At 42.0% G+C, this 24619-nt stretch overlaps 1 protein-coding gene across 7 annotated transcripts in view; it reads right to left on the minus strand.

The window, feature by feature from the left end:
• CELF2 (CUGBP Elav-like family member 2) overlaps positions 1 to 23782 on the minus strand; it is a 313311-nt gene extending 289529 nt beyond the window's left edge. For 2 of the 7 annotated variants that reach the window (XM_057543107.1, XM_057543108.1), the window contains exon 1: positions 15904 to 16130. In XM_057543107.1, the coding sequence (XP_057399090.1) occupies positions 15904 to 16058 (155 nt within the window). In that variant the 5' untranslated portion in view covers positions 16059 to 16130. Of the gene's footprint in view, positions 1 to 11356; positions 11794 to 15903; positions 16131 to 23689 lie in introns of those variants that run through there. The other 5 variants (XM_057543110.1, XM_057543111.1, XM_028162880.2 and 2 more) reach the window with 4 other exon arrangements.
• Positions 23783 to 24619: the final 837 nt, after the last annotated feature.

Genomic DNA, 24619 nt, shown 5'->3' on the forward strand with positions numbered 1-24619 from the left:
CTCTTTCAGACAATGATTTTTTTAAAGGAAGAATAAGGAGCCACCTTAACATTCAATGTTAACTGCTTCCTTATCTCAGCTGTAAGACAGACCCTGCCTCTGGCATTAAGATATCTTGACTTTGCTATGGTGCCCCTTTCTTCTGACAACTTTTACAACACTCTTGCCTTCTAAACTCAGAAACTGGTCTGGCTATGAAACAAAAATCAAGAAATTTATGTGAAAGAGCACATAAAAAGCAGGTTATTATTATTAGTTCATAGCTAAGAAACTATTTCATACTCAGGATCCACAAACTCAGCTGCCAATTCGCCAACACATCTAGAAGTTCAACCTGTTTATGGTCATACAAGGTTCTAGGGATCCCTCAAAAGACAAAGCAACCTTCTGGGCCAGAATGGAAGCTGGCACAGTAGAAAGAGCTCAGGCTTTGGAAATGGATACAGATACGTGCCTTTACCTTCTAGAACCTCCCTTTTCTCATTTGCAAAATTGGAACAATACAACTTACCTTGCAAAAGTTTTCTGAAGAGTACTGATAATTTATACAAATCCCTTAGCTTAATGGCTGACCCACAGTATATCCTAAATCAAGAACAGCAAATGTTATAAAACATTTCAGAAAGCGTACCCACAGGAAGGCAACATCCTTTAAAGCGTTAGGAATCAGAATTAGGAGACACATACTAAAAAGAAGTATTTCATTGTCAAAGAATTACAGTTTTGTTGACACCAAAAAAAATATTTTGGCTTCTAGGTAGACATCATTATTTTATTGAACAGACAACTCAAAATCAATTTGGATCACAAGTATCACGTTCTGAGTAGACCTGAAAAAAACAAGACACAGTCAGAGGCAAGATCAAGGCCATCCCGTGGCTTCTGAGGCCGACAAGAGTCTAATTTTGGTCACTTTTTATGATAGCTGGACACAAAATCTTGGCCCAATTGAAAGGCTGCCTATAAAGTCAATTAGACGTCCTTGACGCTAAGATAAAATGTGCCAATTACAAAGAACTCATCAATTTGTAGAGAAACATTTGTAGTATCTGTGAGGCAGACCCTTCTCGAAAGATTCTGCCAGATTTCATCCACAGACCTCATGTTCCTCTCCCAACAATGTCAGAAACAGCCGTCATCTCGGACAGTGCCCGAGTTCAGCCTAGTGCAAAGTGGTTTGCTACGGGGGCAAGGGATTCTTGGTTTGGGAGGTCAAGTTCATGGCCTGGGGGGCGGGGGGGGGGGGCGGTGTCTCACAGGCAACATCACTCTCTTGGCCAGAGTGGGTGCTGCGTGGCCTCTGGCCCACCATGGAGGACATTCCTCAGCTAATGGACTCAGAGGAGGCTCTGAGCTTCCCAGCTGAATCTGATCATGTCTGATCTTAATCAATCAAGTGACTTATAACGTTAGGAGCAAACCTTCACACTAGCTGTAGCAGCTCTGGCTTCTCAGGACTTCAAGGACCTTACTGGCTATGTCAGGAGAAGAAGAGCCTGTATAGTAGAGCAGAAAAACAATAACTATGATGAATCCTGTGGCGGGATGCACACCTCCACCCATTGTGCCAACTCCTAAAATCACTGATTCCTCTTCCAAGTCATTTCCTCCTTCAGAGACTCTCCTGGCATGTTGTGGCCTGAGCACCTAACGAGGCCAGCAGGTGGCAGGGTCTACAATACTCGCCTCCACATTCACATCACTGAAATTGTTTTTTTAAGGGTTGGGTTTCTGTTGGGGTTAGGAGTCCCATCACGTGAGAAGCAGCCTTCCTATGGTGCAGCTGAGTCTCCTCCCATAAGAAAATCAAGATCTATTTCAGCTGATGTAGAGATGGGCTTTTTCCAAATGCACTTATGGAGATACCGGGATGGAGATACTGCTTTTTGCTTCACCCCATCCCAGAATGCAAGGTCTGACCACGAGTTCAGTTGGAACACAAACTGTATTTTATTTCTCAATCATCAAGCAGAAAGAGGAGAGAGAGAGAGAAAAAAAAATCAGTCTTCTTAATGTGGTCCTGGGGACGGAGCATTTTCTGCACGTCTATATGCAAGCCATACTGCTTTATGGGTCTTTGGCTGAGACTTTAAAGCATGAATGTTCTGAGGGAGAAAACATTAACTGGTCAGTTGTAATGAAGTTTCCCTGAGTTTCATTCTCCCAGGAAAGGCAGGTGAACTTGCAGTCGATCTTAAGTACCACAAAGCTGTAAAATATTTAGGTTATAACTCCTCTCCCGACATCAGCTTCACAATAATTCTGGGGCACAGGTAAGAAGCGTATCTTATTATCCTTATTTTCTAGATAAGGAATCTTGACAAGTCACCTGAGACTTGAAGGGGGCATGGAACAAGTCAGAAGACAAGCCAGGAGAAGGCAGGAGACTCTTGTTTAGTAAAGGACCCTTAGCCTTCAAGGATGACCTTCTAACGCATTGCTGGAGAGATCATAAAGCCATGTCGCTGGTGATGCCATTCTGCTACACACAGCAGATCCCGACGCAGGGCAAGCGTCCCCAACAAGCAGAAACGACCCATGAGGAAGTTCTAACTCAAGGTTAAAACTCACACATAGCCAACAGAATTAAAATGGTTTCTATACGAAGAACAATCTTTCCTAAAATCTTCCTGAGAGAAAAGAAGATTCTGTGGCAGGGGCTCAGCTAACAGGAAAAAAAAAATGCTCTGCCTTTAAGTCTCCTCTTCAACACGGTGCTCCGTGAGGGACCTGGAAACACCAGAAGTAAGTAAAAACCTGCTCGAAAGTGCTCTAGTAATACAGAAACGGAAGAAATATTGCCCGTCAGTAGATGCTGGCAGCAACTTTTTGCCGTCCAAGAGGAAGAGAGAAGTAGGAAAAAAGAGGAAAATATGGGCTTTTTGTGAAAAGAAAAGAAGTACCCTGACAGGTCGCATTAGAATGTAAAATGTAGGTGACTTAATATTACTGTCTCGAGATGGAGCCGCCAGTCGCGTTAACCAGCCATCAGGGCTTGCGTGTTGCCTTTGAATCCTGATGCCACGCAAGATGGCGGGGTGGACCACGGGAGCCACAAGGAAGGATGTTACAAGCACGAACTGAAGGGAATAATTGCAGTTGGAGGCCTCCTGGTGACAATTTTGAGAAGGCAAACACAGCTGCAGCAGAGCCAAATATAGCGGGCCAAGACAATGACATCCATAAAGTTAATCATTCGAAATATGCTGCCCTTCTGCCCAACCAGAAAACTCAACACCCCTCTATAGCCTAGGAAGTCAAAATATAGTTTCATGCACAGAAACACACAGCTGTGCCGGTGGAATTTACTGCGAGTGACGACCAAGGTGTTTGGGCGCTGTCCTCCCTCTCAAGGCTGTGGTTCTGAGAACTGTGTTGTGGACCGATTTGGCCCCTTCTCTTGAAATTCAGGAAACTGCTCAGAAGAGGGATAATTAATGGGGCTTAGAGAAGCCCACTGAATCTCAGAGAAGATTCAAATAAAAGAACAGGAAAGATATACATCAGGAAAACCTAGGAAAGGCAGAAAGAGAACTTCAGGAAGAGCTGTGCCGTTGATGACTTAAGAAGTCTGGGTTAGGGTACAAGGAATCAGGAGCGCTGCGTCGAAGCAGAACAAAATGAATATCCGTTAGTCCGCTACCAAAAGCTTTCCTTCCTTACGCTTTTTCCTGTCATCTTTCACTTTTGTTATTCCCCAAAGATTTTTTTTCCAAGGAGAAAATGAAATGTCAGATTTCAGCCTGCATTTGCTTCACCTGTATGACACCCAAGGTCTACTCTGGAGATGCACAGAGAAAACAACTGGGTGAGAGGTGTGCGTGCATGTTGAAGAAGGTTTACACCAATTTACCTCCTTATAGCTGCATAGATCTCCCATAACTTTAGCCTTTTTAAGATGTTCAGTTGATGTGTTGGAGTCCCACTAGACACAATCAAAATCTTGAGTTCTCCTTTCAACAGCGATAGGAAGCTATGGGATAATGGTCTGGACCATACAAGATGGCGGCAGCAGGCAAGAAGCACAAGGTGAGGAATTTGGTCTGATGGGCACCAGCGTGTCTACACGAAAAAATATCAGTGGAGGGTCTACTGTCAGGCTTCTGTGAAGAGTCTTTCTTTCTTCCTACTTGAAACCTGTAAGGTTTTGACAGTAGCAACAACTCAATTGCAACTGAGAAACGTCCCCAAGTCTGGGGACTTTTTGGCAAGGAGAGAAAAGCCACTCAACTGGGCGGGAAGCATCTCAGCTTTTCACCCAGAAGGTATGACAGAACCATCACAGTGAACCTCTTTTCTGTCCTTTAACAAAAGCTACTCTGAGGTTCTGGGCCAAAGAGTCAAAACAAAGTCCTAAGAACTACTTCCAGCAGTGTCACTAACATGAGGTACATCTTTGGTCAAGATGTTAAACCTTCTTGAATCTTAAACGTTTCAGTTATGAATGTAAGAATCCATTAAACACATGTTACGTTGTACACATATTTCCTAACTTTTAGAGCCAAAGGCCATTAAATGGAAGATATTTTAAGAAAGTGAGGAATTATGCCCAAGCTAGTTTTCCATATATATATTTCACCTATATTTACATACATATGTATATATACATGTGTGTGCACACATTTTATATACACATTTACAGCCAGGTGAATAACATTATTTTCCTCTTTTAGCCTAAAGGACCAACTGATTTTGTGTCACATAAATCTGGTACAACTTTCCTGTTATTGGGGGAGACCAGGAGATAGGAAGACATCATTCAAGGAAAAGGATCTAAAATACCACCTTAAAATTTAATGAGCCCGGGACTTCCCTGGTGGCACAGTAGTTAAGAATCCATCTGCCAATGCAGGGGTCACGGGTTCGAGCCCTGGTCCAGGAAGATCCCACATGCCACGGGGCAACTAAGCCCATGTGCCACAACTACCGAGCCCACGTGCCACAACTACTGAAGCTCACGCGCCTAGAGCCCATGCTCCGCAACAAGAGAAGCCACCCTAATGAGAAGCCCGTGCACCGCAACGAAGAGTTGCCCCTGCTTGCAGCAACTAGAGAAAGACCGCGCGCAGCGACGAAGACCCAATGCAGCCAAAAATAAACAAATTTAAATTTAAAAAAAATTTAATGAGCCCAAGTCCAGCTATGAACTCCCTTCTGAAAAGACACGAAAATTAAGCCTTTCAACATAAAAACATAGAATTTTCGATCCTAGTATGGAAGCTGAAGAACTATTCACTCCCATGACACTCAAAAAAAAATTTTTTTTTAAAGCTGGGCAAAAATGATGTCAAATGTCAAAGAAATCAGCTGAAATTAATTGCCTTCTCTCTGAGGAGTGAGTCAGCACCATCATCTGTGAACCTCGGAAATCTTCAGTCCTGTTTGAGCCTATAAATGTCAGACAAAGCAGCTGCTGGGTTGGGGGAACTTGATTTCCATCGTCATGACAGAGCCATAAACAATCTCCCCGAGAACACAAACCTCTGACTTCTTTAATTATTAAGGCTTAAAACCCAAACACTTCACGTACCCCATTTTTAAAGCACTATCACTATTAAAGGAATCCTGTACCTATCTGTCTCTTACCCTTCTACTGATGGAAAGGGAGCACAGATCATTTAAACTGAGGTCTCTTTCAAATAGGTTTCTTTATTTAAAATCTGACCTTACGTAAAAGGCCATATAAGTCTGGCAGAAAAGTTGAGAATAATAAACCAAAATGGTATTTTAGTCTAAATGCAGCCTAAACTTAATTTACATACATATTTAGGAGGGAAAACTGAAAAAAAATGGGTCTAGTAATTTGCCAGCAAGTTGGCTCTAAGGCATTCATTCAAATGGAGTAATTAAAATTTAACCAAAAACCGAATTTGTACTCATCTGTCATTTTGAGAGCCATATGATTACATATTTATTAGCATTCCATTTTAAATCATCAGCTGATTTTAAAGCATCACTCTCAGTATCTGAACATAATATACAATCTGCAGTTCATAAAACCGACTGTTCATAAAACTCCGGGGGTAGCACTGTGAAAGCGTAAATCTCAAATATGCTCACAAGGCATTTCAACCACATAAGTGGAATTGTATTTCTATAAAACTAGTTGGAGTAATCACTTTCTGTCGTGATTTAGAACAAATGGGCAGAGTGAAGCTGCTGAAAATCCCCTGTATGTTTCCCCCTTTCTTTTTAAAGTCCTTTCGGAAGAGTCTAAAGCTCACAGTAAATGAAAAAGACAGTCCCAGGAGGGGATGGGGGGGTTTCCATCCCTTTACATCTAGATTCAGAGCATGAGACTACTGGATGGCACAATTAAACAGTGATGATGCTAAAGGGGGATAATTATTTTACAATTACCTGCGAGCATCACATTTACCGCGCTAATTAGTTTTTGTTTCCCACCAAGGTTTTTCCAGGAATGTGCAGCTCCGTTTCCCTTGAAGTTCAGCAAGAGCTTTTTCTTAAGGAAAAATAAAAATGCATTTTCTGCCCTGCTACACAAGTAGCACAGCACCGTCGTTGGCTTCCTTATATTCCCCACCAGCTCCCTGATAGTGGAAACACACACAAGGGCACGAGAACGGGGAGGTGCTAAAGAACTGGAAATCATTCGTACTTTCCAAAGCCTCCCTTCCGCAGTTTTGTAGAACAAATATGACACTGAGAAATAGCTAACTCTTCGTGATGGCCTAATCCACCAACACAAAGCAAAAATCCAAGCCTCCCCTGAAAAAACAAAACTCTCCAGTACTAACACTCTAAATTGGAAATAAAGACTTTTTAAGTTTGGGTGAGGTTCAGCATAGGAAGTGAAAGACATCAATGACTTATTGATTTATCATTGGGCTCCTTGTAACGTGTTGAAAATACCCAGGTTTTCCAACGAAATGCAAATAAGAGATACTGGTAGTATAAACAGCTGTGAGGTTGGTTGCTACAGTGACATCAGACCCCCCCCCCCATCATCCATGTCTACATATAAGCCTCAACCATGATCACGTTTATCAGATTATTACCCGTCTTTTCATGAGAAGGGAATGAGTGTTGAACTTGTAAGAAAACTACAAGGTAAGAGTAAGGAGAAATGAAAAGTCTGGGGGTTTATGTAAAAAAAAAAAGGAAGGAAACTGCAGTCTTTTATCAGAGGCCAATTATACTATTGTTATAGTGGTGAGAGCACGGGTGGGGGGAGTAGGTAAACACTCAGGGATGGAAAACATTCTTAATGATCCCATGAACCACTAGGTTCATACCTGAAAATCTTATCTTCTTTTCATCTTGTCTTGCAAGGTTCTTATTCCTCCCAGCTCACCGCATCTCATCAACAGATGCCAGAGTAATCTCAATCCAGCAAATTACAATTAAATAGCAATACTCAACAATTAAAATAATACCTCTAACCCAGATCAAAGATAACATTAGTGTTCTAAAATGCCAATGTGGGAGGAGTTTTCGGTTTCAGGAAGCAGCTGATACTGAAATAGGCACTGAGAAATCCCACCTGAAAATGCTTCTTTAAAAATTTCCTTAAAGAACCATATACACAGCTCTTCTTTTAGAGTCTTTGCATTTTAATTTCCTTTCATGTCTATCAAGGAATCGGGTGACAAATCTCAGTGCTGTATTTTATTATTGGTAATGGCATTTCCTAAATATACTTTATATGCCATATGGAAAAAAAAAAGGGAACTCAATGTCTTTGACCTTCATCTTGCTGGTACTCAGTAAACAAAAAAAAGTTCTTAATTAAAGTATATTCTCTTTAGTTCATTAGCATATGGAATAACAGTGTGAATTTGAATCAAACAAGAGAGTGATCAATTCACTAACTGAATCAAATTAGAATCAAATTAGAGAGTCAATCCTGAATCGGTGATATGAATTTCCTATCGTGCTCCATCATTCTCAAGTGACAATTATGGTTTCCCAACAAAAACTCAGTCCTCTCTTCTCTCATCAACACTTAAACATGCATTTATATAACACACACGCGCGCACACACACAAGCAAACCACAGCTTTGCCATTTACTGCCTACATGGCATGTGCAAGAATGTAATCTCTTTACGTATCACCTGTAAAATGGGTACAATACCCACCTTGCATATCTACTATGACAGCGTACGTAAAGTGTCCTGGTACATAGCAGGCATTCAATGAATGACTCATGTTCTTCTCATTTTAGTGGGGAGAGGGAAACAGTAATTACACTGCCTTCTTGGACTGGTCCCATTGCCCCTCTAATAGCTTCTTCATCTATAAAACAAGGAGGTCCGGTGAGATGGTCTCCAAAGCCTCTTTCAACTTTAACAATTATGTCCCTAGAACTGCTGGCCAGTTTAATTAGACCCTGATAGACATCTTTCCGGTTATCCCAACTTGGGAGGACTCAACATAAAGGTTAATGCACCAAGTTGACTCAGGATAACTTTTTCTCCTTGTCAGTAAGCTTACTAACCGAATGTGAAAAAAATAAGATTTCGTATTAATTTACTGGTAGCTTCTCCTCAGCATCTTATTCTAACATCACAAATCTGAACTAACATGTTTAAAGGTGCGTTCATAGATTTTTCCACCTGTAATTTCTCAATTCCAAGATAGCATGACTTAGATTTTGTTTAAAATTTGTGTAAAAATTCAAAAACATTAAAAAAAGAAGCCCAATGCATACATACGATCATTCAAAAGGTGAAACAAAGAAAGGCACTCATCCCCGACTCCAATCCAAAACCAAGTGCCCCAGTTTAAAACAGAATTTTTTAAATATCAGTTGTTTTTATTTTCATTATGTTTTTCTGCAAATGACGTTCTATTTCATTACGCTTTTTTTGCAAATGACATTCTAAACACAAAGACAACAAAACTGTGATAGTTAAGATTATTTAAAAGGTCCATTTCCATGTACAGTTTTGATGTTGAACATTTAAAACCCCAAGACTTTGAAGCCTATGTCATAACAATTCTATACCCACTACAGAGCCTTAAACGATCTGGGCTCTTTAAACACTTGATGGCTCATGGGGCCATGAAGCGTAATCATTTACCTCAAAAGCTATTTGTTCATCTGCCTTGAGGACTCAAACATATTACATCTTGCAAACTTATCTAATATATTCTTGTGGGAAAACGTCATTGAAAATATGTTCTACTGCTTTAGAAAATCAACACCAGAAAAGCCCTGTGCTTTATATAAGTTCCTTTTAGGAACAGGCCAATAATCTAGCTGAGGGCAATTTAGTCCGAATGGCAATACACCGTAAACAACCACTGGTCCAGAAAACAATAAACCCGCAAAGCTATCTTGGTGATAAGATATACTTCGCGTGGGTTTCAAGCATTTTCAACTTATCACATTCCTTCCCACGCACCCCTATTCCCCAAAGACAGTCTCTATCGTGAGTTAATTACAAACTCTTTCGGAAAACATGCTACAGTATTCTCAGGGCTAAGGAAACATAAAATCATTATCTTGGAAACAAATAATAAAGTTATCATTTACAAGTCCTCTGTTTTTCTTTTTTTCTAGGTTCAATTAAGCAAGAGTTGACAAACACTGAAAACAATTTGAGTTTGATTCCAAAATAACTAACACATGGAAGAGAAGTGGGTAGAAGTTATATTAGGATTTGTCTAGCAGACTCCATCACTAAGACAAAAAGGCTCTATTCAGAGCAAACAGTTTGAATGAGCCACATTCATCCACCAAATGAAAAGGACAAATTAAACTTCCATAATTAATAATTTAACTGACAAGAGATAGCATCTTTCAGAGGCCATTAACACTTTACATTCAGAGAGTATTCTTAGCAGGTGACCATCGATTCAAAACCACTATCAAGCCAATTCTTTGGTTCGGCACCAACTCTCTTACAGAGGAGAAAACACGGAACTTTCAAACTAGCTAATGTGCAAACATGTATTAAACGCCTATACAGACAGCCATTTTAAGAGCGGGGAGAGGACAGAGATCTCTCAAAACAAATATCATGGGAACAGTACTAATCAAGATTACTTTCACAGAGAAAACTGCCAACGGGAAATTCAATATTTTAATCTACATTATCTGATTATCTTAGTTGGGACAATGAACCTGATCATGTGTAAAAGCAAGTTAACATTCTTAATATCGACTAGAAGGACAATTCACATTTAACAGACTTTCATCCCTCTCCCCAGCTTTTTTTTTTTTTCCCTCCCAAATCCTAGGGGCTCAAATAATTGGCCACTGCGGAGTTTCTCAAGAATCTCTCAGCTCATAACATTTAACATCCTAGAAAAAGAATCTAGCACCGTAGGGGAAAGTTAGTTGCCAGGGAAATGGATCATAAAGCTCAGAATGGCCTGAAAATTGCACAGGATAGAGCAAAGTGCCAGAAATAATATGAATGTTATCTCAGGGTGTGTACAATAGGAAACATTTTATACGTACTCTTACCAAGGATAGCAGTCCCTTTTTCACTCGATTAATTGTAGCCTAGATTCACTATCACATTTCTTGCCTGACAAGAGACAAGTCTGAAATTGACACAGACCTTTCAGACCCACTCCTGACAACCTTCTAGGTCGTCTTTTCAAACACTCCTGAAATACAAGCAGATCCCACTGCCTTCAGAGTGACCCAGCTGATAAGAGAAACTTTCCTATCAAGACTAACGAGACCAAGAAAAATCAGGCATACTTTCCCTTCCTCAGGAATCCCAGCTCTTGACTTCTCCCAATAAACGCTCTACTCTAGTTTGACGACGTGTAAAACAACCAGAATCACATTAATTATTAAATTATAGACTGCATATCAGACAAACCACCGTGATTACCTAAAAATTACCTCTAATTTCTGCAACAGAGTACACCTGGCTATTTTCATGCTTTATAATTATCTCCCCCCACCCATTTTTTTTCCTTCTCCCCTCCTAGGAAAGCAATCTTTGCAAAGGGTAAGTCAGAGAAGCGAGCAATTTGGTAAGAAGGGATCTTTAAATGGGCCACGAGAGCTCCAGCAGCCCCGAATTTCAAATGACACGAGCGTGCACGCGCGCACCCCACCCTGGGACGCCGCGCCACGCTCGCCTGTCCCCGCGGGCCGGACCCCAAGCCCAGACCCCGGGAACCCGCGTCCGGCTCGCCGGTCCACGCTCTCCGCCCCACCCCGGCCACCGCGCCCCGCTCGCTAGTCCCCGCCGCTCCTCCAGACACACTCCCACCACCCCGCGTCCAGCGCCGGCTCCGAACCCCAGGGCGCGGCCGAACCGGAGCCACCCCCCGCGTCCCCGGGGCGCAGGAGCGCCACCGCCCGCCCTCTTCCTCCGCGGGGCTCCGGGCCGGCGACCCGGAGGCGGCCGGGCGGCCAAACTCACATTCGGTCGGGAACTAGCAGGCGGCCCTCAACCATCATGTCCGGGAGGAAATCCAGCTTGAATGCAGAAGTCATGTTCGCGGCGCGCGCTCTGCGCTCGGGCGTGGGGGGCGGCGGTGCGCGCGGCCGAGCGGCGGCGGGCGGCGCAGACGGGCAGGGACAGGTGCGCGCGGCCTCCCCGCGGCGGCCGCCCGAGCCGGCACTTGTCACATTCTCTCTCCGCGGCTCTCCGCCAATCCCCGCCGACAGCCAGCGCCCCGGCCGCGGGCTGCCCAGCACCAGGTGCGGCGACCGGGGGCGGAGCTCCGTGCCCGCCGCGCCGCTGCTTAACCCCTGCGGGCCCGCACGCCCGGCCCCCGGGGGGAGGAGGAGGCGGAGGGACCGCCCCCTGGACAAGTCGCCCCCCGGCCTAGGGTCCCCGGCATCCAGACACGCACACTCGTCCTCGGCGCTGACTCTGTCCGGTCCCCTAGTTCCAGGAGCCTGGCACGAGGCCCGACTCACCCACCGCTGGTCGTGGGTTTAGTACCACCGTATTGCCCAAGGCCGGTGCACTCCACGAGCGCACCCAAACTCCCCAACTGAAGCCACGAGAGACGAATCATCACGGGGGTTTGTTTAAATGCTCCTCGGTGGGCTGTGCTCGCCAGTGTATGAACTCAACTGAAATAGCATTCGTGGTTGAGCCAAAGTAAATATCAGATAAACGGCCCAAGTGACATTTGCGGACTTTTCCGTGCTTTACAAGGAGAAAGATTCATCAGTCTCTGCACGATTATATTTCCTTTTGTATCATCTTGAAAACATTAAGAAGTACACGGGACTAAAAATAGTGATAAAGCACGTTTTCTTTTAAAACGATACATCGCAAATGGGTCATTTCGAAGTATTTAATACAATGATTAAAAACCAACAGTGTGGCTTCATGAAAAGTGTTAGGCCTGTAATGGCCATGAAGCTTAAATACTCATTTAAGATCTGTGACCGATTTACTAATAGGAACTGAGAAATAGGGCAGAATTCTCACAAAGAAGGGAGTTTAATTTTCCCAAGTGACTTGTGAAAATTCTTAAAAGTATTTTTATATGGTGATGTTCTAATTTGGCGCTCTCATCATTGTTTTGTTGCCCAGTTATTTAGATGAAACTGAAATTCTCACAATGTCACCAGTCTGTAAAACTTCTTTGTGGCCTATTTCACATTCTAAAGCAGCCTCATAAATTGCAAACCAGAAGTCTTATAGTTTGCCTCTTTTATTAATCATCACTAAATTTTATTTTGAAATGACGTATCACACTTGGGGGTGTATTCACAGTAGCCAGAGGGTTAAACAACTAAGTCACGTGGAGTTAATTGTATCACGTGGTGTTAAATGTATCAGACAACATGCAGAAAAAATTGTTTTCATCTTTTCTCACCAGTTTCTTGTGTTATAATGAGAACTGATCATCTTTAGAGATTATGAAGAAAAATGGATATTTATATACCAATATTAAATCCACATATCAATTGTAAATCCAGGCTTGCTGCATTGAGCAATTTAGAATAACAGGCCTGGTGTATTCAATTAAGTCCATACTTATTGACTTGATTTCCTTCTTCAGCTGAACAACATATCTGGCTTTTGACCAAGATGGTTCTAATTCCAAGACAGATTATAGGGCTAGGACTAACCTTCAGTTGAAAATATTGCCTTTCTGAGGAATCAGGGCTAGGTTCATAAAGAACTGAAAAACAGATGCGGTAAAATCAATTCTTATACCCCAAATGCCCCAACTTTTCCTAATAATACTAAGCTACATTTTCTCCCTGCCCTAGCTACCGCAGGCTGCCTTTGAAATTATAAGAGTTTTGTTGGTCTTTCCATAACCTTAATAAAGTAATTAGCCAGATAAATGAGACAAATCTTGACAGTTCCTGATTTTCTAGACATTATTTACATAACTCCCAAATGTATATAAGCAGCTGACTCTATAATAAAACTATTTGAAGAACGAACTAACAGAACCGGCCTCCAGAACAGAAGCAAAACACAACTGCATTAATCAAAAAGGAAAATATTTTCAAATCCGCTATGGAATGAAGCGCCATGTACATCTACATTCTATCAGGTAGAAAAAGCTTCATTAACACACTTCTGAAATATTTATTCTCTCTTTAATTGCATGTGAATTATTTGGGAGACGCTGTAGGGAAGGCCTCTTACTGACTTAAGCCTTCTCAGCAGTTTGTTAAATTCTAGGCTCAAATCCCTTGAGGCAATAGTGGATTCAAAGCAGCTTTTAATCATACTATAAGAAGGGTGAAGAAGTATGTAAGTAGGTCATAGAGAAAGAATTACTAGTGCATAGGTTACTGCCTTATTTAACAACTACAGTGTGTCCCAGAGTTTTCAAAGCACATTTGCTTTTGCCATTTAAAGTTAGAAGCAAAACCAGGGTCAGATACAAAAGAAAACTCTAACATGAAATACAGTGACGACGGGAACCAAGGAAAGCTTCTGGATGTAGCCGAGCTGAAATAGTTTGGCTGCCAAATACATAAATAATAGAGTGATTGCATAGGCACTTAATTTAGGTGCCAGAGAGAAACAAAATACACACACACACACACACACACACACACACACACACCCTATAGGGTTTTGTTTCCATGATCACAGCACCTACACAATAGCTCTTTTTAAAAATACAAATTTTAAAAGCTCTTGAGCTTAAAAACAAAAACACCCAACCAAATACCACCTGATGAAAAGCTTCAATTTCTCATCTGACTGCTTTGCCAGAAGGAAAAAAAAAAAAATCTAAAACAACTCGACGGGGGGCCCCCTTTTTTAATTTTCACGCCATAACGAGCCATCAGGTATCATGTTTTGGCAGTTGGAATTACTTTGCAGACAGCTCGTCTGGGCCGCTGCTAAACACGTGGGGTTCAGTGAAACTATTTTATAGCCAAGGATCTTATCAACAGCAGTGAAAGGGCGTGAGGCCATGAACGAGCCCCCCTCCTGGACCTGACCTGGTAGGTGACACCTCTGTGTGCTGACATCCCTGGGGACGGGGCTGTTGGGAACAGTGCAGTTTCCTCACCATTTTAGCTTCACCGTAGAAAAACCTTAAGCTCTTCCCGAAGCCCATCCCCCTACCATCCCTAATTGTCTATTTTTTTTTCTTTTTAATCAACTTGCTATTCATTTCCCAAACAAAAGGCAATTCAAGAATTGGAAGCACTTCAAGGGAAAGTTTCTGAATGACCTCATTTTATATGAGGCCTTCCCAGGCAATTGGGTGCACTGTGCTGTTTCAGCACACCCCCTCCTCCCCATGCCTCATCTCAAACTGAGTTTTCTCCAGTGGTCATTGTTTGAGCACTGAATTATCACTGGCATTTTTTTTTAAAAACCCAAAAACCTCTCCATAGAAACAGAATGCTAATAAACGCGTTTGTAAATGGAGTCACACTGCTCGAATGGAAGGTATCCTACTCCTATCACCCACCTTCATCAATGAACCAGGATAGAGCCCCCTGCCTATAGATCTTTCAACATCTTTGCACAGTTTATACCATAACTTAGAGACTGGAGTCTGACAGATAGTGATGCATGTTTATAACCCCACAGTTAATTTTCTTCTCCTGCAGACAGCCCTGTATATTTTCTGACAAATTTCCATTTTTTAATTATTCCTACGCATAACGTCACGGGTTGCAATCTCTTTAAAAGCAGTAGACAGTCGGCCATGCAACTACAGATGTACCGATACTGTTCCATCTCCTCAAACAGCCACCTTCACAAAAGGGTTTTTCTCCCCTCACTCCTGGCTCTTCATTAAAAACTAGAATCCAAAACATCTTTCCCCATCACATTTTCAAATTCAAATTTTATTAAATAGCTGTTCTTTTTTTTTTTTTTTTTTTTTAAAAAAACCCAATGTACTGAGAGCCATTTGGAGCAAGAAAGACAGGCCCTAGAAGCGGGGGGGGGGGGGGGGGGGGGTTCCCATCACTGGGCGTTTTCCAGCCAATAAGTTTGAAATCCACATGAATTTGAAGTACCTGGGAAAGTATCTGACTTTGCGGTCACGTGTTTGTTCTTGGTTTACCCCAGTTTCATCAGCAACTTGTAAAAATAAACAAGTGTCTTTATGCAGTTAAAAAAATCCCCAAATAGATCCTTAAGTGATACATTATATATATTTTCTTAGCTCCATAAAGGTATCTCTTAAAAAATACTTATATCACCAATCAAGTTTAAAATGATCTTATTACCCCCCCCCCCATTTTGAAAGCTTCTGGAATGGTGACTTTATCACATTCCTAAGACTTCAGTAAAATCACACGCCAATAAAGATGACATCGTTATTAAACTCTGATTTTACATTTGTATGGGAATTTTAAGCCGTCGCTCTCCCTTGAGAACAGCTGCTACTGGCTTTTTGCAATTTTGTGTTTTTCTGAATCTGTTTTCAATAGAGCCAAAAGACATAATGGTGAATCTCTCTCCCTTCTGAAGAGACCCTCCAACGGAAGATGGGTTCTTTGTATACATACCTTCGTGCTCGGAAATGAGATGCCCCTTTAAGGTTTCCAGAAGTTTCCATTCCAAGGGGATGAAATGCTAATACTGTGGACCTGTCAGACCCTGAGCCCAACCAGCCTATCACTTCCCTCTCGGACTTGCCTTTCCCTTTTCCTCCTTTCTCCATTATCCCCCCTGCTGCCTTATTTCCCTCCCCCTTCAGCGTTCTCTTTCTTTCTCCCTCTTTCTCTCTCAAATGGAAGCCAGACAATGCCAGACGCTCTCCTCCACAGCTGTGGGTCTGAGGAGGCAGGTGACCACAAAAGTGAAGAGTCTTGGTGGCTCATCTGTCAGGGCAATCAAGTTTGCCTCGACCAAGGCTGAGTTCTCAACTAGGAACAGCTGTCTCTGGGGCGATTCCTTTCCAGACATCATCACAGGGGGGAGGGGGAGGATGGACAATCACGTCCCATGAAGTGAGTAAATATATGAAAACTGGGAAAGAGAAGATTGGAGAAAGGGCGGGGAGGAGAAAAAGGCTGGCCTGGTGATATGTACACAAAGGCACTCAGAAAAAACCACCTCTGAAGGAATGTCCCAGCAGCCTCTTGAAGATGCTGAGATTTTTCAAACTGTATCAGGTAGCTTTATCTGGTGCCAGCCTGGCGGCGGGAACAAAATCTATACCTATCAGAGTGGGGTTTTGAGTTCCCTGGCAATCTGCCCTTGAACACCCACCACCCCCACGAAATGTTCTCCCCAAATGGCCAGAAGTTCTCATCTTACTGTCACATGCTGTAAATTTCAAAAAGAGAAGCTACTGTTTGATGAAACACAGCAGCTGAGCAGCGACAGCTGGGTGGATATAGCAGTAGGCATAACATTGGGTCTAGAGAGAAAGCAGCAACAGGTGGGGGCAGAAGAAAAAGAAAGAGAAAGGAAGTTTTAAGACTTAGTGGGCGGGGGAGGGGGGCGGGGGGAGGGTGTTGTCTGAGACTGATCTTGGCGAGAAGCAAAATCAGGACTTGAGAGGGGCTCTCCGGAGGCATGAAAGCCCCACTGGCCTCCATGTCCCTCCTTCTTCTAAACAAATACATCTTGAAGAAGAGGAAGGATTAAAGAGACCAAATGCTTGGATTGCGTGTAAAAGAGAACACATGAATCTGCTTTACCCACAATGATGATGGATCCCCATCAAAGAGCTTTCCTTCCGAGGATCAGAAGTCATCTGACACAGTGGATGCAGATCAGACTCTCTTTAAGACAAATGCTACTTGCAAGCGGAGTGAAAAAGATGATAAGATTTAAGAATCAAACCTGTTGGATTCTGCACCTGAAAGAGTGGACTGACTGGGAACACGTCATTTAATTTTCTGATTCATCATCTAGACCTTTGCATGTACGTGGCCATCGTTTCCTTGTAGGGATGGATGGCTGAAAAATCAAAATCTACCATGATCCTCTGATGAGAGGTACGAGGTGTTAACCTAATTATTACTACAGCAATTACATAACCAAGCTATTAAAGTGACATGTAGGTTGAAAATACATTAAGGTTTTGAGCACAGGAAATTTATTTTTTTTCCCTATAATATGGTTCAAATCTCTAACTATTTTTAGCTTATGATAGAGGTTTTTGCAAATCCCAAATGACTTTTTCTTTAAATTTGCTTTTGATGCTCATTCCCATAAAGTCCGTTAGGGGAAAGAAATTCTTTTTTTCTTTCTCTTAAAAGAACTACCCAAAATCTTCATGGAAAAGTGGTGTAGCAATCTACCCAAGCTAAGTGGAAATGTGTTATCTTATCTTATCACTATGGCTGAGTGTAAACCTTCATGTTGCCCAATCTCTTAGTCTCTCATACTCTCTGGTGGCGGCTAACAGCTACATTTGCACTATTTCATAGGAATATGGCAAAGCGAGAGAGGAGGAGAGATGTGAATGACTTTGAGCTCTGAGGAAGAAAGGTGATGAAATTAAGGATTTTGTTTGGCTTTGTTTTAATAACAAAGACGAATCCGGGGTGTTCTAAGGACAACTTCCCTTTCCTGCTCCCTCTTCCATCCTTCAAGGCCCCCTCCCCTCATTATACACCACTTGATACCTTCTTACCCACTGTTCCCTCTGTTTCATGACTGTCTTGAGCTTCTTAACGAGAAAAGATTATGTCACATAGTATATTTGTTGCTTGGTTGGTTCTGATTACAATATGATACATTTTGGCCCCTTATGCAGAATAGAAGTCACATTTCAATTTCATCATGCTTCAGATTTCTCTATTATTTCTCTATTATTCCCTCCAACATGTGTTCCCATTATACAGATTAAAGCCTGAGAAAAGTGAGCCATGGGTGCTTTAATTCAAAGACCTCATGAGCTATAAGGGGAACCAGTGAGCATACACAGGGGAGCTGTAAAAACTCAGAAGCAAAAACGACTGTGATTTTCCCTTTCTTACTGTACAGCTTACTCCGTACAAAACTAGAAGGCATGCACAAATCAGTGCACCGCGGAAATGTGGCACTGGAGGAAAATATGACTTTCAAATGTCAAATATCCAATATTTGTACTCTTAAATTGGCCAGGGAAGGAGTTGGCCTGAGTCGTGACTTAGAATCCCTTCCACCATGAGCTGTGTGTCCACTGTCCCTCTCTTGGTCTGTTTTTTTCATCTTTGAAATGGGAATAACATAACTACCACTAACTCTTGGGTATCTGTGAGGATTAAATTATACAAGATGAAAAGAGATCACCTAGTGCCCGGTAGAGAGTAGACTGTCAATAAATTTTGGATTTAATCCTTACTTTAATCATAACACTCCCACTCCCTGATCTTTGTTTAAATCTGGAACTGGCAGATGGGAAGGAAAAGAGGAAGCCAGTCCTAATCCTATTGTTCTTGTAGCATTAAAGTTTTCACTGATTCTAAGGCCAGCAGCCTAACCCACAGGGGAGAGGAAGGGTACGGTTTATGCAAGGCAGGCACTGAGCATCCTGGGGCTGCGGGTGAGGGCTCCATCCCCTTTGATCAAGTCAGTTTCCAAAGCGAAAGTCAAAATGAACCCTAACTGCCACCACCAGGAGCTCACGCCACCCATCACCAACTCAGTGCGTTTTCATTCACAGAGACGCTTCCTAAATCATCTCTGAATGAACGGGGAAGCCATCTCACAGAACCCCAAAGAGAGCTGGCGTCCCAAACCAAGATATTCAAAAAGCAAGGCATGACAAAGACGACAACACCACAGGAGGACCTGCAGCCCCTGAATCACTGAGATGGGCAGCTTTACAGGAGCCATGACGAGAGTCTGATTCATTCCTGCACAAGGTACCACAGTGCCCCTTCGCGCCAGTTCACCCACCAGCTGGAAGCCAGCAATGCCATCCTTAAGTTTCAACACAGAATGTTTACCGATTGCAGCTGCAACCTTTCTCAACCCAGGGATTCAACAAGCCATGGATACTGAAGGTGTATCAACCTGGTAACTTCAAACCTCACGCTCTTCTTGTCCATGACAACAAAGTTTGTTCAACTGAATGATTATGCAGGAAAATTCTGGTTTTTGTTTTTCTCCTAGGGCACGCTGGCACGTCCTGCTTCCTGAACTGCAGTGATTCATCACAACCCTAGGCAGCCAATCACGGGCGGGTCAATGTGGAAAGAGGTGAGGGAACAGCTGAGCTGCCCTGGGAACACATGTCACCCTCCCCCCACAGATGCCATTCCCCGTTAACTGTGACGGTCTTGACATAAAAGAAAATGTGCTGGGATCTGTCACAGTCAGAAGAGAGCTATGGATCAGATAAACATACCTGCATGGAACAACCCCTAATGACATCGCATGAAGCAGAAGGCTGCGTCTGGGAACAAAGGGTACCTCATCCCAAATCAGGGTCAACCAGCACATTTCTGAGCTGAGTAGAGGTTCTCTCTCTCTCTCTCTCTCTCTTACATGTACATCTAGCTTCCATCTCAGTCCGACCTCTGGAGACAGGTACCGTGGGATCAGAAAGGTGCTTCAGCTCTAGGACACTTCATTTCAATTCTTAATGGGCTACAACATTGAAACCTCACATAAGCTTTCCTTCCTCTGACACCCTCTTCCCCATGTCAGTTAAGTGAAATGCCACGGATCTTAATCTTCTCCAAAAACCACTGCCTCTTCTTTCCTACAGAATGAAAGTCACTGCGAGTTCAGAAAAATTCCCAAAGCCAGTAATAACCAAGAGAGAAGCAATAGTAGTTTGATGAAAGGAGAACCCGCCCTCCCCCCACCCCCACCGCCAACAAATTCCCCAGGAATTACCAAATGTAGAAAGAAATTCAAGGAAGGATAATCAAGATGATCTAAGGCGTTATTGCAACTGGGTGAAATATACTTGTTACCACTGGAGGAAGGGCAGATAAATGCTGTCGAGCCACAGGAGATGCTTCTTAACAAACTGCATTCTGTTAATGACTTTTACTGAAATCTCTACACCAGAAACTAAGTTGGATATTTCTAGTTTTCTCACTGCCACGATTATACCAAATCAAGCTACGTTTTTCATCGACAGATTCTGACCCCTTAAATACAGAACGATCGTTCCCACCTAACACTCTTGCTTTTGTGTATTACCTTCTTTTCATCAACCTAGGTGTTTCCAGGGCTGCGAGCAATGAACTTTCCATCAGCCACATTTTCACCTAATTAACCGCCCTGATTACAATAATTAGTATTGATTCACTCTTCGAATGACTTCCTGGGTGTCCCAGCACAATCTGCACTTGCTCTAAAGTTCTAGATATGAATATTAATCAAATGCCTTTCTTTGTTTTTCAGCCCCAAAGGGATATTTTGCAACTGTACACACTCATATTTTGAAAAAGAAAAACTGTGAGGTGTCATTTTCACAAATAAAGGACTATTGATACGTCGAGGTTACAGATCTCAGCCTGTGGTCTGCTGAACACAGCTATGTATTCCTGAGTCTCCTGTGTGAAGGGACTCTGCGGGGTGCAACTGCAACTCTATTGAAAGAAGCCATTTTCCCAGTTTGACTCTTTTGCTATTCCTTTTCTGCAAGTCTGGGCTTAGAATTAAAATTCACTTTGACATTTGTTTAGGTCACCCTGGAAGGGAATCAACCCACATAGAGGCTGATGGCAGGATACAGATTACATATCTTGTTACTGTTGTGGAAATAGATGTAGACAAGTTTGCCAACTTCGGCCATCTCCTACTTCCCCATCAGGCTAAAGGAAAAGATAGTTGCGTGTCAGACACTTGAATGGGGGTCTTGGAATTCTGAAAGCTGGTAATGGGTTAAAGCACAAGTGGGAAGGGAGTTCCCTTGTTCTTGGACCTAATATGATCACCCAGGAATTAAAGTGAATAGATCACAGGTAAATGATTATAATTTAGTCAAAAATTTAACGTGTAGGTTTCCAAGATATTTCTTTATTTCAGCGTGCTTCTGACAGGCAGCTGGGGAACACAGGACACTGCTTTTTTTCCCAAACCACAAAAAATTGCTTTGTGACCTTTGTTTTGGAATAAAAATTTCCCAGGAATGCAGAATGTAGGTGTGCTGGTAATAGTGGGCCAGTTTCGGATATAAAGCTTCACCAATTACCTTCTATGAGCTCATCCTAAAAGCAATTACTGGCATACCCAATGGAATGAGCAGTTCAGATCCCTTTGGAAGTAAGAGAACATAATCATAAAATCCACTTTACTCACAATGGATGACTTTAAAAATATTATTATCCTACAGATACGTTTTGGGTCCAGCCAGACTCTGAAAATATTGTCTATAGAAAATCTATGTTCCAGAAGGCAATTTATTGAGCTTGCAACATTAATTTTCATAATTCTGAATTAAATATAACATTTCAACTTAAGTTTAAAAAATTGAAATGCATGTCCAAACTCTAAAAAATAGTTAATGTTTCATAACTGTTTTTATAAGGAATACATCTTGTTCCTTGTTTACTGAGAACATCACTAATTTGAACACAATATAATCCAAGAAGAAATATTTGTAATTAAATACATCTGTTTTTTAAAATTTACCCTTTAAAATGATTTCCCTTCTGTTTTTAAAAATTAGGTCCTTAATCTCTATAAATTTACTAATATTTTTCAATATACTGCTCTGGCACAAACAGCTAATTAAAGCAAAACACTGAAATGTTAGAAAAGATATATTCTTTATGGAAACGAACCTTAGTGACATGATTTTCATGTAGATCAATTACCATTTAATATTCTAGGATCAGTTCTTTTATATCTAATGTGAGAATTAAAATGTTTTTAATATTAGAGAAGTTTGCAACAGATTTTTCCATTTTCTCTTTTTGAAGTCTCACTGTTTTCACATGAGAAACCAATGCTTATGTTATAAAAGGAAAGATTCTTGAAGATGTGAGAAATGTTTACCTTGCATAGAAATGCATTTTATGAGCACATAATCATATATCAAAAATTGACACATTCCATAGACACCTTTAACTTAACAATTTAACAGGCTAGATAATGACAGTTTGTGACCAAAATTAGAAGGGCTGAAGTTCTCACTTGTCCTTGAATTTCTAAACTGTTTACCTACCTAGGGGCCCAAAGAGGAGGCAGAAGAAATTATAATTTACTTAAACATTAGAAATATACCTCTTAACTTCTCTTGTGTGCTATGTTCCGTAAGTCCACTAAATAGGCAAATTTTAAATCCCCAAGCATTAAATACTGTAGAGGCATGTCTGATAACAAGGTATCTGCCAGAATGATAATAGTGTTACAAGCAGTCTCAATCAGTGAGTTTCTTCCTGTAGTTAACAGAGAGGTAAGCAATAAATCTCTAACTTAATCCAACCAACATAGCTGCAAAATGCAAAAAGCCCTATGAACGGCAGATATTAAATCTTTTAAAAGCACAAAACCACAAACAAGCAGTCTTAAAAGCTCTTCAATCTGTATAGTCTATACAAACAAGATTAAAGCAGATAAAAGGGTGTTGAGAAAGAAAAAAAAAAAAAAGCCCCAGACATGCATTAAGCTAGTTTGACAGCTCCATTGTTCAATGGGTCCCATTGTCAGACCCATAGATGTATTCAGTGCTACAATGTCTGCTAGGAAATAAACAAAAGACTACATTTTTCAAAGCAGGATGCCAATTCTATCATAATTCCTTCTCTGCTTCCCAAAAGGTGGCTCATTCTTGGTAAGCGGTAGGACCCTAACACAGATGCAGGAAACAAATATTTGCTTTCAATACAGAGGGACCCAGGACGCCATGCATGAATAGAAGTCTTTAAACAGGTACACATTTTGGCAAACAGGATAAAGTGATCCAAACCTGGTAACACAGAAGGACTATTTAGGTAGGCTAAGTCCAGATTAGAGCGGTATCTGGAACGCAAGTCTAATATGGAGTCTCCTTAGCTCCTTTCTCGCTGAGTATTCCATGCAGAGTGCATAATAATGAAAGAGGCTTAGACATTGCAAAGGAAAAGACAAACCCAGAGCCAGATTCGGAGCCTTTAAAATTATCCACTGGCCGCGCACAAATAGCAGAGAGCAAATACATGATATGCTTGCAAAAGGCAACTCCTGCAAATATAACTCGTCCACAGGAGTCCTTTTCCTTTCTCTTGCTTGCTCTCTCTTTCTCCCAATCTCTTGGTCTCGATATCGTTTCCCTCTCTCCTCTCTCTCTCTAGCTTCTTTTTTTTTGCCTTCTAAGATAAGGAAGCTACTTGATTCAGGGCATGGTGATTGTCTCAGCCAGCTCTGGAAACTAGCACGGCATACGTTAAAACAAAGAACACAGTAACATACCTTAAAAGCAGCTCTTCATTTCTCATAGTAACAGCGGATTTGGGACAGCGCATGCTTTCTGCACAGATACACTGATAGTCTCAACAAAAGCCAGTTCAGAAGTGCGCTCCAACATCAATGCCACAGTAGCTGTTCACTAATGTGCGCTCCCCGTCTCTCTCCCTCCCTCTCTCTCCCTCTCCTTCTCTCCCCACTCTCTTCTCTAGTCAAATTCTGAATGGGAGAGCAAAGGGGCTCCTGCAGATCCACTAAGTAGAAATAATCCTCTCTGACAAGTTATGTTGTCTAAGCATATTTTTACATTAATACACTGCACTGCCTATAGGGGTCTTGCTTCCATTCACTTGAGCCTGGCTGGTGTGAGTTCTCCTAATTACCATCTTTAGAAATTGGAAAGAAAAATAAGTAACTCATTTCCCTCTTTGTCTTACACATTTCATAGCAAAACCAAGTTCACGTTTGCTCTTTGCCATCCAGTCAGCAAGCATCACAGATGACTCACAGAAGATGTGAGTATGTCAGGGTGCTAAAAAGGATTTTTGCTTCTCTTTTCTGGGACACTGAATTCACAGTTGGATTCAGCTCTTCCTCTCCCCTTGTCCTCAGGCAGAGTGACAAGGTCAAGACCCTTAGCCCCACCAAGGGGATTGAGGATGCAGTGGATAGAGACTGGGGGACTTGGAAAGATTTTAACTCTGTGAGGCCCGGAGTTCTTGGAGGTTCAGGCCATAATCCACCTGAAGCAGGCCTTCTAAAGGAGGTGGGCGATGCAAAGATTGTTTGGTCATATTGAAATCCTAATAAACACTGGAGCATCAGCCTCAAAAGACCAATTAGATGCTCTCTTCCAAAATAAGAAAAAAATCTGCTTCCCTACTTCATTAACCACACCGGGCATAGCATATACAGTTAGCCAAGGAAATAAACACT

The sequence above is a fragment of the Balaenoptera acutorostrata genome, chromosome 3, assembly GCF_949987535.1.
Source record: "Balaenoptera acutorostrata chromosome 3, mBalAcu1.1, whole genome shotgun sequence".
NCBI classification, from domain to species: domain Eukaryota; kingdom Metazoa; phylum Chordata; class Mammalia; order Artiodactyla; family Balaenopteridae; genus Balaenoptera; species Balaenoptera acutorostrata.